The sequence below is a fragment of the Rhinolophus sinicus genome, chromosome 18, assembly GCF_057876585.1.
Source record: "Rhinolophus sinicus isolate RSI-liver-muscle chromosome 18, RSI-T2T, whole genome shotgun sequence".
Classification (NCBI taxonomy): Eukaryota; Metazoa; Chordata; class Mammalia; order Chiroptera; family Rhinolophidae; genus Rhinolophus; species Rhinolophus sinicus.
In genome coordinates, this window is record NC_142518.1 from 79592906 (window position 1) to 79607061 (window position 14156).

The 14156-nt window shown below is 34.8% G+C and overlaps 1 protein-coding gene across 1 annotated transcript in view; it reads left to right on the top strand.

Moving 5' to 3' along the window:
- SLC6A14 (solute carrier family 6 member 14) overlaps positions 1-14156 on the top strand; it is a 56505-nt gene that overhangs the window by 28947 nt on the left and 13402 nt on the right. The window contains exons 8-12 of the mRNA XM_019715767.3: positions 3479-3707; positions 5683-5808; positions 7009-7127; positions 7680-7779; positions 8561-8670. Of these exons, the coding sequence (XP_019571326.2) occupies positions 3479-3707; positions 5683-5808; positions 7009-7127; positions 7680-7779; positions 8561-8670 (684 nt within the window). The remainder of the gene's footprint in view (positions 1-3478; positions 3708-5682; positions 5809-7008; positions 7128-7679; positions 7780-8560; positions 8671-14156) is intronic.

Here is a 14156-nt window from a genome sequence, read left to right on the forward strand (position 1 = left end):
TGTGTCATTTCCAGAGTTCTACCTTCAACATTAGTGATTCTTTCCTCCATCTGGTCAACTCTATTACCTAAGCTGGGTATTTCATTCTCATTTCTTTTACTGAGTTCTTAATCTCCAGAAATTCTATTTGATTCTTTTTTTTTTTTTTAACATTTCCATGTCTTTGGTAAAATGTTCTTTTTGTTCTCTGATTGTGTTTCTGAGTTCATTAATCTGCCTGTCTGTGTTTTGCATCTCATTGAGTTTTTTCAGAACTGCACTCTTGAGTTCTCTATAATTTAAGTTAACATATTTCCATGTCTTTTTGTTCATTTTCTGGAGACTTCATTTTCTTTCTGAGCTGCCTTGTTACCTTGGTTATTCATGGCAATTAATGAATAATTATTTCTCTTCCTAGGCATCTACAGGAGTGGGTTCTGCAACAGGTTGATAGGAAGAGGTCTTTTATTTTTGCTTTCCTGTGTGTGTCGGTAGAATTTTTATTTTCTTTCCGACTGCAGCATTTTATTCTCTCTTGTGCTGTAGTGTTATATTTTCTCTTCACTGTTCCAGCTTCTCACACAATGGGGAAATTCTCTGGAAGGTGGGCTATTCCTCTGTGAGCAGGTCACATGGATCTCAGTACACCACCTCAGCTTAGGGATTTGCAGAGCTTCTGAAATTCCAAAGCCCTCCTTGCAGCAGATTCAGAGCCTGTGTCTTTCAGTGGTTCTGTTTAACTGTGCAGGGATCTACCCTGATAGTTTGGGGCAGGAGTGAAGTGGGTTGTGAGAGTTGGTTCTGAGCAATGGCAGCAAAAGACTACTCACAACTACATTGTTTCTAATAGCAAAATAACACAGCCAGTCCTGTATCCAAGGCTCCCTCCCCTTCGCTCAAACTAGTTGGAATGAATCCATGGCTGTGGGCCGCCGTCCTTAGAACTGCACATATTCTGTTCTTTTGATCTGACACTGCAACTGTTCCCCTTTTAGCACAGGGCAGGAGGTAGTAGGGTGAGGTCTGTGAGGGTAGGGAGGGGACAGCTAGTCTCAGTGCCTGAGGCTTCCATTCTCTGCTTGGCAGTGAAGGCTTAAACCACTGTTTTCAGCCTTCTTCCCTCAGTCTTTTCTCCGAGGTCTCTACTGTGAGCGTTGGGTTCAGCTGTGTTATATGCTCATCTCTCATTCAGGACTGAGAGAATATACAGGGAGCACTAGCAGTCTGAGTTCTTCCCTGTCCTGCAGCTGCAGTAGTTCTGGAGTGCAGGGAGCTCGAAGCTCTGAGTTCCAGTCTGCATCCTGAGCCCGTGCGGCCTGTGTCTCCACACTTCCCGTTTCCCTGCTCACCTTTCGTCCAATTTTCCCACCTTTAGATGATTTCTCTTATCTTGACTGTCTGCTGTGGGGGGAAGCCTTTGTGGAATTATAGCTGTTCAATTTGTTGTAAATTCCAGGAGAGATTTCAAGAGGCTGACCTCACGCCACCATTTCTGTGACATCCAGGATTTTTAATATGCACAGTGTCAATTAAAGTTGAATTGAAAACAACATTATAACTTGTAAACACAAATTAGTTTAATAGGCTTTGGTTTGCATGAGATTACTGCATAAATTACTCCTTAGTAGAACTCAGAAAAAGTTACTGCTCCATCCTTCCCTGCAGGAATATTTTGAAGAAAAACTAATTAATAGTACCTTTCAAATACCACAATGCTACAGGAGCAACACAATGTCATCTATCATTTATGGCAACCATATCCCAATGTGCTTTAGATGCTAAACTCATTTTTGTTTAGAAGAGAATGCAAGAGGCATCCTGCTTGGAACGCTTTGTTAAACGCTTTGTGATGGACAGTGTATTTGCCTCCCACACACCCTAGTTTTTGGGCCTTTGTATTTCAAAGATGAGCAAATAGCAAAGCAGAAAAAAAGAAAAAAAAGGTGGCGGAGGAGGAATGGACATATGTTGTAAACCACGAAGTTAACCAAAATAAGTACTTTAAATAAATCAGTTACTATCACTGTCATAGCTAACATAATTATTATCATTTCTAAAAAGAAATGACATGTTAATACAAAAATGTAAGTAGAGAAAATCTCTAATAAAATACTGTACTAAAGATAAAAAACAACAGCAACAACATTATAAGCTAAACTTTAATTTCCTTAGGAGAAAATATAGCATAGTACGTTTATGACCTTAGGTTAATGATTTTTTTTTTAAATTAGAGAAATCAAGGTCAATACATAAAAGCAAAGTTGGACACCTTCAGCTATATTAAAACAACAACAAAATTCTTGGTTCATCCAAAGACACAATGTTAACAGATTAAATTATAAGCCAGAAATTGGGAGGAAGAAATTAACATATAGACAAAGGATTAGAATGCAAATTACACAAAGTATTCCCAGAGTTCCAATAAGGCAAATAAGCCAAACAAATTTGGCAAAAGACATGAACAGAAATTTCACAGAGGAGTTAAAACCTAACTATGGAATATAAACACATAAAAATATGCTAAACTGTATAAGTCATTAGATTAATCAACCTTCATTTCAAAGCCACTAGATTAGACCATATTCAAAATTCTGACCAATGTTAGCAAGGATGTGGAGGAATGGGAAATCTCATAGCTAGCTGGTGGGGTGTGAAGTGGTACAAACCACTTTGAAGAATAATTTGGCAATATTTAGTAAAAAAGAAAAAGATTCATATACTCTGTGAGATCACAGTTTCACAACTAGGTATGAGGAGACATAAAAGAATACTCACAGCTACATTGTTTCTAATAGCAAAATAATAAACAACCTCAATGTCCATGAACAGAATAAAGTGTTTAAGTGTGGTATACACAGTGGGTCAATACAATAGTGAAAAAAATGTTGAAAACTACATGTATTTAACCGAACCATATGAATTTACTTATATTCTTTCATTTTTGACTTACAAAGTTGAAATTTCAGATTGATAAAGGATAAATCTCATACAATACTGAATGAAAAAATTGTGTAAGATTGCATACATTAAGAAAACTTTTCTATAATTTCAAAAACATGCAAAGCTAAATGTCTTGTGTTTATGTTTACATATTTATGTGGTGAAAATATAAAGAAAAACAAGAAAATGATAACTACAGAAGTCCAGATAGCAGTTATCGCCAGAGGTTGGAAGGCTGATATGATCAGGAAGGGGCATACAGGGTCTTTACAAAACTGATTCCAGAGGTTGGCCGGTTACCTCAGTTGGTTAGAGCATGGTGCTGATAACACCAAGGTTGCTGGTTCAGTCCTCGCATGGGCCACTGTGAGCTTTGCCTTCCTTAAAAAACAAACAAACAAACAAAAACTGATAACATTGTATTTCTTAAGCTGAGTAGTGAGTACGTGGGTGTTTATTTCATTGTTATTTATAATATTTTTCATTTGTATATATAAAATATTTTATGCAAATAAAAATTAAGAATGTATGTTTTTAATTATTAAATTTTCTCTTATAGGTTTGGAAAGATGCTGCCACTCAGATATTTTACTCCCTTTCAGTGGCTTGGGGTGGCTTAGTTGCTCTATCATCTTACAATAAGTTCAATAACAATTGCTTCTCAGATGCCATTGTGGTTTGTTTGACAAATTGCCTCACGAGTGTGTTTGCTGGATTTGCTATTTTTTCTATATTGGGACACATGGCTCACATATCTGGAAAAGAAGTCTCTCAAGTTGTAAAATCAGGTATGGAATGCTATATATTATTAACTTTGATTAATTCAATATAGCTCATTTGAGGGACACTCATATTTTACAGCATTTACTTAAAGTGCTCAAGATTTAGAATATTGCATTTTCTTTCTCATTTCATTTTGTATAGCTTCGTTGTTTTAATGATGGAATAATTCTTAGGTGATCTGAAAAAAGAATACTATATTTGAGATCAATTGTTTTTAATAAGACTGTTTTTTGAATTTTGTTTAGTCCTTAATATGAACTACTTACTGCATAATTACAAGTATAAGGCATCATGCTGAGCACTTTACATATATTGTCTTCATTTATGCATACACACACACACACACACACACACATATATATATATATATATATATATATATATATATATATATCCAAAAATGTATACTTTTTTAAAATTAAAGTTTATGGGGGTGACAATGTTTAGTAAAGTTACATAGGTTTCAGGTGTACAATTCTGTACTACATCATCTATATCACACTGTGTGCTCACCACCCAGAGTCAGTTCTCGTTTAGCGGTTACCAGAGGGTGGGGGGGAGGGAGGTGGTAGATGAGTATAAAAGCAATCAAATGTATGGTGTATACACATTTTAAGAAAAGAAAACTATATTAAAATTGTACTACTCAATATATGCTGATAACAAAAGATGAATAAAAGTCACGTTTGACTTCTGCAATTACAAGAGATGCTCAAAGTGGTTACCATCAGTGTCCAGACACTTCTGATTACAGCAAACTGCTGCTTGAGCAACGTTGACTAAAGTGGCCACTTATATTCATTTTTGGCATCCTGATATATACATCTTTTATTGATATATATATATATATATATATATATATATGTATGTATATATGAGAAACTATATAGTCTATAGTCTGTATCTATCATCTATCTATCTATCTATCTATCTATCTATCTATCTATCTATCTATCTATCTATCATCTTCTATTCCTCTATGTACAATTATAGCATTGGGTCTGAATTTTTAAAACACATTAATATAATTTAGATAGAAACCCAAGTGACTTTGAATGTCCAGCTTGAAAGTAATCTGATTAATGAACTTCCTAATTTTAAAGATATTAGCTAAGGATGCTTAATTACTTGGCTAAAGAGTCTTAGGAAAATAATTCTAGGTTCTTTTAAGTAGGAATTCCTTACTAAATTTTTATTTATGGTTAATATCATTTCATTGAGAGACAGATGAATGAAAATAGAATGTTAGGACTAGAAGGGACCGTGGAGATCATCTAGTGTCCAGCTCTTCATTTACAGAGGAGTGGATGGATGTGCAGAAATGTTACCTCTTGCAGAAGATCAAATAATTATGAAGTGACAGAGCCTAGACTAGAAGCAAATTCTCCTGTATCCTATGTCAGTCCTCTGGGAGGTTGGAGAAAATTAAAATACTTAAAACTAAGTATCACGTAACATAATTAAATTTTTTAAAATCTAGAAAGGTAATATACATCACATCGAAAATAAGATTCAATTCTGATTCTTGGTAGACATTTGGAGAGATGGTTGAAGACTAAAAAATTAGTTCCATAAACATATCTTTTTTGGTAGTGTAATTGTTTTAGAATTTCTGGGCTAAGATAGGGTTACCTAATTTAGGTTTCTGGACTTTAAGAAAGTTGTTATTCTTCATCAATTTTAAAAAAATAAAATCAGTTAAACAAAGTCATTGAAATAATTAAGATTTCTTATGTAAGAAATGTACCATTTACAAAATTGATTGCACTAGCTTAATTCATGTCACACGTTCACATTATCACATCATAGAAAAACCAAGTTAAAAATTTTAAAAAGTGAAATAGTTGCTAAAGAATGTATATCATGGACTGGGTTGCCAAATTAAAATCAGATTTTTCTAGTATCTTATTTGGAAAATGTCCAACTGTGTGAATGTTCTTTGTAACTAATTTAAATTAAAGTACCATACATTTTTCTTAGGTTTTGATTTGGCATTCATTGCTTATCCAGAAGCTCTAGCCCAACTTCCAGGTGGGCCATTTTGGTCCATATTGTTTTTCTTCATGCTTTTGACTTTGGGTCTCGACTCTCAGTTTGCTTCCATTGGTAAGTAATACTCCCAGTGTTAACCTATCCCTCTTATATTGTACTCATGTTTCCTGCACTTAAAAATATCCTTTTCTTACCCTTGTTTCCTCCCTTAGTATTTACTCTCATAATGATCTTTCTGAAATTCTTTTTAACTTAAATTTTAAAAATACAAAGTACTCATGTATAGCCATCCAAGAGGGAAAAGTATTAATATTTTATCCTATTTGTTGCAGATATTTTTTAGGAAAATAAAGTGTTACAGGTAAATTTGAAGTCCCCTATTTCTCTCTCGCTAATATAATTCGCATTTCTTCCTTCCTAGAAGCAACCATCACCATGAATGATGTATGTTACTCAGTCCATGTTTGTATACAATTTATGTGTACCCATAAGTAACATAAAATTTGAAATGTTCACATAAATATGTGAACATATTTACCATTTTGACAGTTGTCTTTTATATATATTATGAATGTCTGTTGATGTACAGACGTATAGATCTAATTAACTCACAATCTGTTGCCATAATGATGGGCATTTGGATTATTTCCAGTTCTTAAAACATACACTGCTGAAATGATTATTCTTGCCTATGGCTCTATGTACATATCAGAATTTTCCCTAGGGTGCATGCCCAGAAATTATGAAACAGCTTTTATTTTATCAACTTCTTACATGAAACACTTTAATAGCTTATTATTTATAGGATAAATTCCAGGCTCCTCTAATTGACTTTCAAAGCCCTGAAAAATTTCAAACATGTTTCTTAATCCTACACTCATACATCCTTCTACTTTTAGCCAGTATCCTGTTTCATTGAACACATTTATTTCTTAAACCTGGAAGGCCTTTCTGTCTTCATGCATTTGTTCAAATATTCACCTTATTTAAAAGTTGTACTAGAATTCTTCTGTCCCTATAACTTTCAAACTACTTCAGCCCTCGGGGACCTGTTACCATATAGTTGTTACCAATGACAACCTTATCAAACAGACTAAAAATGACAAATTGAGCTGCATTTCATTTTTATCAGAACTGAGAAAGGGTGACTGCCAAGAGAAAGGACCCTATTGTTTTTTAAAAGCCTGGAGTAGGGGCCAGACTATATTCTCAACATATATTTATAAATTTCATTAACAGAAGTTGAATTCTGTGATTAAATTTATTGGCAAATGAGTTGACCTGTAACATTCCATTTTATTTTCCCTTCTGAAGAAACGATTACAACAACGATTCAAGATTTATTTCCTAAAGTGATGAAGAAAATGAGGGTTCCCATAACTTTGGGTTGCTGCTTGGTTTTGTTTCTCCTTGGTCTCGTCTGTGTAACTCAGGTATATTTTAGTATTTTCTTATAGACAAAACATTATTTGGAACATACTTTGTAATCTAAATGAGGAAACCAAGGTTTAAAAGGATGTTTAATGACAAATCTAAGTCTGACTTAGATGAAGTTTTTCTGTTTTAGCCTAGACTTTCCCCCCATTATAGCACAATTTCAATCATAAGTATATTTGACAGAGGGGGAGGAGGCCCAATAATGGTCAATTTCCCCAATTGCAATAAAGTTACAGACTTTAAACATACACTATATTTCTTGGCTGCGACTACAGAACACACAGACACTGCATTTTATTTTGATAATCAACTATTCTAAATGCTTATTTTTCCCCCAAGTGACTCAGTACAAGATAAAAGATGCATCATTTTTTAGATATTTAAATCCACATTTGGGTTCACATTTGAAAATATTAATTTTTGCATTTTTGGCAGAGGTGAAACCAAGGAGCATACAGTAAAATAAAATTAATAGATTCAATTGGAATGTCTCATCAATCATAAAAATAATTAAAACTATACTTAAAAGTAATTGATTTTTTTGGTAGGCTGGAATTTACTGGGTTCATCTGATTGACCACTTCTGTGCTGGATGGGGCATTTTGATTGCCGCTATCCTGGAAGTAATAGGAATCATCTGGATTTATGGTAAATAATGACTATACATTTATCTACATATTTTATTAAAATAATTTGATTCCTTTACATTATGTGTACTATAATAGTAAAGTATAATCTAACTGGGCAAAAACATATGAATAAAATGTAAAGCTGGAATCTAAAGAACAGAATAAATGAGCAAACTAAACAGAAACAGTTTCAGAAATATAGAGAAAAAACTGATGGTTGCTAGATGGGAGAGGGGTGGGGATGAGGGAGAAGGTGAGGGGATTAGAAAGCACACACATTGGTAGCCACAATATTGCCATAGGTTTATGAAAGACAGTTTGGGGAGTATATAATAATGTTGTAAAGATTTTGTAGGATGTCAGATAAGCACTTGTCTTATTACGGAGACAGTGTAGATACCTGACCACTGAGATAGTGTAGATACCTGAAACTGAAGCTGAATAATATTGAATGTCAACTATAATTTTATATATATATATATATATATATATATATATATATATATATATATATATATATAGTCACAGGATGTGGAGTACAGCATAGGATATAGAGTCAATGGAATTGTAACAGCTATATATGATGTCAGAGGATTAGTAGATTGGGGGAGAGGGGTTATCACTTTCTGAGTGGTGTAAATGTCTAACTATTACACCTGAAGCTAATAAAAAATATAAAGCTGTATGTGTCATTGCTGCAGTATAGGAAAATGTTCAGATAGAAAATTTGGGGCCACAATGAGTAAAGGAGAAAAACATGAGCAAGGGCTGAATGCACACTTTTTTTTTTTTTTTTTAAGGAGGAAACAGATTCATTGAAGATATAGAAATGATGATTGGAGCAAAAAGGTGGATATTCTGGCTGTGGTGGAGAGCTTGCTGGTTTGCCATTACACCTATTCTTTTGATTGTAAGTATTAATATGTCATGAATTTGGTATCAATAATATATATTTAAACATTTCTAAGATAAACTTGACGAATAACTCACATTTGAAACAATAAGACAAATTAATGTCATAAATTAATGATTTTTAACTTCTGATTTATGACTGGTACCTCCAAGTTGCCTAAATTAAAATGCCTTTGCAGTATTATTTTTGAGGCCATAGGTTTAAATGTTTACCATTTGAGAAAATAAACAGACTTCTATAGATTTAACAGTCCTAAATACTTAAAAATTACCAGTAGGAAAAAAAAATAAATCGCTTATTTGTTCATTCCCTAAAAAATATACTGTGGTAGATGAGGGTAAAGGGGATGAAATATATGGTAATGGAAGGAGAACTGACTCTGGGTGGTGAGCACATAATGTGATATACGGATGATGTATTATAGAATTGTATACTATTTTAATAATAAAAAAGAATGTAGTTGAAGACTAAAAAAAAAAAAAAAAATACTGTGACATATACAATCTGCTAGGTACAGAAAATAAAAATATGTATAAGACCCATACTCTGCCTTCAAGGAATTCAATCTAAATATACTAATTGCTAAAAATCAGTATTCAAATTTTAATGCATGTCTTTTCTCTTTATGGGTGGTACTTAGTATATAAAATTATTAAAATAAATTTACCTGTGTCAATAGAGGCAATAGTTTATGTTAATAAATTCAACAATTGATGCTATTTAAGAGCTGAGGGAAAGCAAAAGATAGCATAACATATAGACATGCTATCTTTAAATAACAGTTCAGGGTAGTAAATGGCTGGATGCCAAAGTAAACATTTAATGGGATGGAGAATTATTATCTATTAGAGATAAGGGTGGGGTGTCACAGTGGCAAAGCTACATAGAAGATGTGATATAGTTCTCATTGTCTTCATGCTTCATAGGTTTTCCTATTGAAAGCCATTAGACAACTTGATCTAGAATTTGCTGCACATCTGAAGTACCAAGTTTGTTTTTAGAGTGTGTTGTTTAATACTATAAGATCAGTTTCCAGTTATGAACAGTTTGGGACTTGATGTGCTGAATTAAAATATCTGAAAGCCCTATATTGTTGTTAAAGTGTCATATCTTCTTCTTGGCTTGATCCCTTTATCATTTTGTAATGTACTTCTTTGTCTCTAATTATAGCCTTCATTTTAAAATTTATTTTGTCTCATATAAGTATTGCTACCCCATTTTTTTTCTAATTTCCATTTGAATGAAATATCATTTTCCATACCTTTACTTTCAGTCTATGTGTGTCTTTCTGTCTGAGGTGGGTTTCTTGTAGACTGCATATACATGGGTCTTGTTTTCTTATCCATTCAGCTACACTATGTCTTTTTTTTTATTTTATTAAATTTATTGGGGTGACAATTGTTAGTAAAATTACATAGATTTCAGGTGTACAATTCTGTATTACATCATTTATAAATCCCATTGTGTGTTCATCACCCAGAGTCAGTTCTCCTTCCATCACCATATATTCGATCCCCCTTACCCTCATCTCCCACCCCCCACCCCCCACCCCCCTTACCCTCTGGTAACCACTAAACTATTGTCTGTGTCTATGAGTTTCTATTTCTCATTTGTTTGTCGTCTTCTTTTGTTGTTTTTGGTTTATATACCACATATCAGTGAAATCACATGGTTCTCTGCTTTTTCTGTCTGACTTATGTCGCTCAGCATTACACCCTCAAGATCCATCCATGTTGTCACAAATGTTCCTATATCATCTTTTCTTACCGCCGAATAGTATTCCATTGTGTATATTTACCACAACTTCTTTATCCATTCATCTATCGAAGGACATTTTGGTTGTTTCCATGTCTTGGCCACTGTAAACAAAGCTGCAATGAACATTGGAGCACACGTGTCTTTATCTCTAAATGTTTTCAGATTTTTTGGGTAGATACCCAGGAGAGGGATTGCTGGGTCATATGGCAATTCTATTCGTAATTCTTTGAGGAACCTCCACACTGCCTTCCATAATCGCTGCACCAGTCTGCATTCCCACCAACAGTGTATGAGGGTTCCTTTTTCTCCGCAGTCTCTCCAACACATGTTATTATTTGTTTTGTTGATGATAGCCATTCTGACCGGGGTGAGGTGATATCTCATTGTGGTTTTGATTTGCATTTCTCTGATGATTAGTGATCTTGAGCATTTTTTCATATGTCTATTTGCCATTCGTATGTCCTCTTTCGAGAAATGTCTCCAAGTCCTCTGCCCATTTTTCAATTGGGTTGTTTGTTTTTTTTTTGTTGAGTTGCATGAGTTCCTTGTATATTCTGGATATTAGGCCCTTATCGGAGGCACTGTTACTGGTGATTGGTCTGTTTAGATTTTCCAGTTCTTCATGGTTCAGCCTTGGAAGTCTATATGTTTCTAAGAACTTGTCCATTTCTTCTAGGTTGTTGAATTTGGTGGCATATAGTCCTTCATAGTATTCTTGGATGATCCTTTGTATTTCTGTGGTGTCCGTGATAACGTCCCCTTTTTCGTTTCTGATTTTGTTAATTAGTGTCGTCTCTCTTTTTATCTTAGTAAGTCTAGCCAAGGGTTTGTCAATTTTGTTAATCTTTTCATAGAACAAGCTCTTTGTCACATTAATTTTTTCTATTGTCTTTTTGTTCTCTATTTCATTTAGTTCTGCTCTAATTTTTGTTATTTCCTTTCTTCTGCTGACCTTTGGTTTTACTTGTTCTTCTTTCTCTAGTTCTTTAAGGTGTAACGTGAGGTTACTTATTTGGGATTTTTCTCGTTTCTTGAGATAGGCCTGTAATGAGATAAATTTCCCTCTTAAAAGTGCATTCAGTGCATCCCATAAATTTTGGTAGGATGTATTTTCATTTTCATTTGTTTCTATGTATCTTTTGATCTCTCTTCTAACTTCTTCTTTGACTGAGTCATTCTTTAAAAGTATGTTGTTTAATCTCCATGTATTTGTGTTTTTTCCCGCATTCTTTTTACAGTTGATATCCAATATCAAAGCCTTGTGATGAGAGAATCTGCTAAGTATGATTTCAATCTTATTAAATTTGTTGAGACTCATTTTATGTCCCAATATATGGTCTATCCTTGAGAATGTTCCGTGTACACTATAGTCTGATGTTTTAGGATGAAGTGCTCTATAAATGTCAATTATGTCCATTTCATCTAATGTGTCATTTAGGGCTGCTATTTCGTTATTTATTTTCTGTTTGGATGATCTATCCATAGCTGTCAATGATGTATTAAATCCCCTAGTATAATTGTGTTTTGGTCAATTTCTCCCTTGAGCTCTGTTAGTAGTTTCTTGGCATATTTCGGTGCTCCCTGATTGGGGGCATAAATATTGATGACTGTTATGTCTTCTTGTTGTACAGTCCCCTTCACCATTATGAAATGTCCATCTTTGTCTCTTGTTGTCTTTTTCACCTTGAAGTCTGTTTCATCTGATATCATTATGGCTACACCTGATTTTCTCTGGGTACCATTTGCTTGGAGTGTTAATTTCCACCCTTTCACTTTGAGTCTAAGCTTGACCTTGTAGCTAAGATGTGTCTCTTGGAGACAGCATATGGTTGAGTTTAGTTTTTTGATCCAATCTACTACTCTGTGCCTTTTTATTGGTGAGTTCAGTCCATTTACATTTAGGGTGATTATTGCTATGTGAGGATTTCCTGTCATTCTATCTTTAGTTTTCTGGTAAGGCTGTGTCTCCATTGTTTCTTTGCTTTTGTTGTTGTCTATTATTTCTGTGTGGTGGTATTCTATGATGTTGCCCTCTGTTTCTTCTTTTATTACACTATATATTTCAGTTCTCGATTTTTTTTGAGTGGTTACCCTTAAGTTTATGTAAAAGAAAGTTTGATATTTAGAGTATTCCATTATCTTCAGCACACTTACTTTCTCCATTCCCATATTCCGGTTCAGGCCTTAGTCTCCCCCTTTTTGAGTTTTGGTTGCCACAAATTGTCCCTGTTGATGGTGGTCGAATAGCCTCCTTTAGTATTTCTTGTAGTGCAGGTAGTATGTTAGAAAATTCCCTCAGCTTCCGTATGTCTGGAAAGGTCTTTATTCCTCCTTCATATCTAAAGGATATCTTTGCTGGATATATTATTCTTGGCTCATGATTTCTGTCTTTCAATAGTTTCAATATTTAATTCCACTCCCTCCTGGCTTGTAGAGTTTCTGCTGAAAAATCTGATGAAAATCGAATGTGCTTTCCTTTGTAAGTTACCGTCTTCTTTTCCATGGCTGCCTTGAGGATTCTTTCTTTGTCGTTGATTTTAGACAGCTTCAATACAATGTGCCTTGGAGAAGGCCTGTTGGGATTGAGGTAACTAGGTGTTCTATTTGCTTCTTGGATTTGAGGGTCCAGTTCTGTCCACAAGTTTTGGAAGTTCTCATCGACAATTTGTTTGAATATATTCTCTGTTCCCTTCTCTCTTTCTTCTCCTTCTGGTATGCCCTTTATTCTTATATTGCTCTTTCTGATGGAGTCAGAAAGTTCTTGTAGAGTTCTTTCATTTCTTTTAAGTCTCAAGTCTCTTTCTTCTTCCATCTGTGTCATTTCCAGGTTTCTATCTTCGATGTCACTGATTGTTTCCTCCATCTGGTCAACTCTACTACCTAAGCTGGTTATTTCATTCTTAATTTCTTCTATTGAGTTCTTAATCTCCAGAAATTCTCTTTGGTTCTTTTTTAAAATTTCAATCTCTTTCGTAAAATGCTCATGCTGTTCTTTGATTGAGTTTCTGAGTTCCTTTAACTGCCTATCTGTGTTTTCTTGTATCTCGTTGAGTTTTTTCAGAACTGCAATCTTGAATTCTCTGTCATTTAAGTCACATATTTCTGTATCTTTAAGTGCCTTTTCTGGAGATTTTTCACTTTCTTTCTGAGCTATCTTGTTGCCTTGGTTATTCATGGCGATTAGTGGTTTACTATTTCTCTTCCTAGACATCTACAGGAGTGGCTTCTATAACAGGCTGATAGGAAGCCGTCTTTTTGTTTTCCAGTACTTGTTGGTAGAATGTTTTATTTTTTCTCCAACTCAGCTTATTTTCCTTCTCCCACACGGTAGTGCTATATTTTCTCTGCACGATTCCAGCTTCTCACACAATGGGGGGATTCCCTCGGAGACGGACTTCTCCTCTTTTAATAGTTCGTCTAGGTCACAGGGAGCAGTGTCCAGGTGGGTATGCGGAGAGCTTTTGATGTTCCAAAGCTCTTCCAGCTCCAGATTCAGAGCCTGTATGTTTTAGCAGCTCTGTTTACTCCTGCAGGGATCTGCCCAGATAGGTGGGGCCAGGGGCGGGGGAGTTGTGAGAGGTGGCCCAGAGCAATGGCGGCGACAACCACCACAGCCGGTCCTGCTTCCACAGCTCCCTCCCCTTTGCCAGAAGTAGTTGGGCTGTGAATTTGTGTCTGTGGCCCACAGTTCTCAGAAGAGCAAATATTCTGTTCTTTTGCTCTGA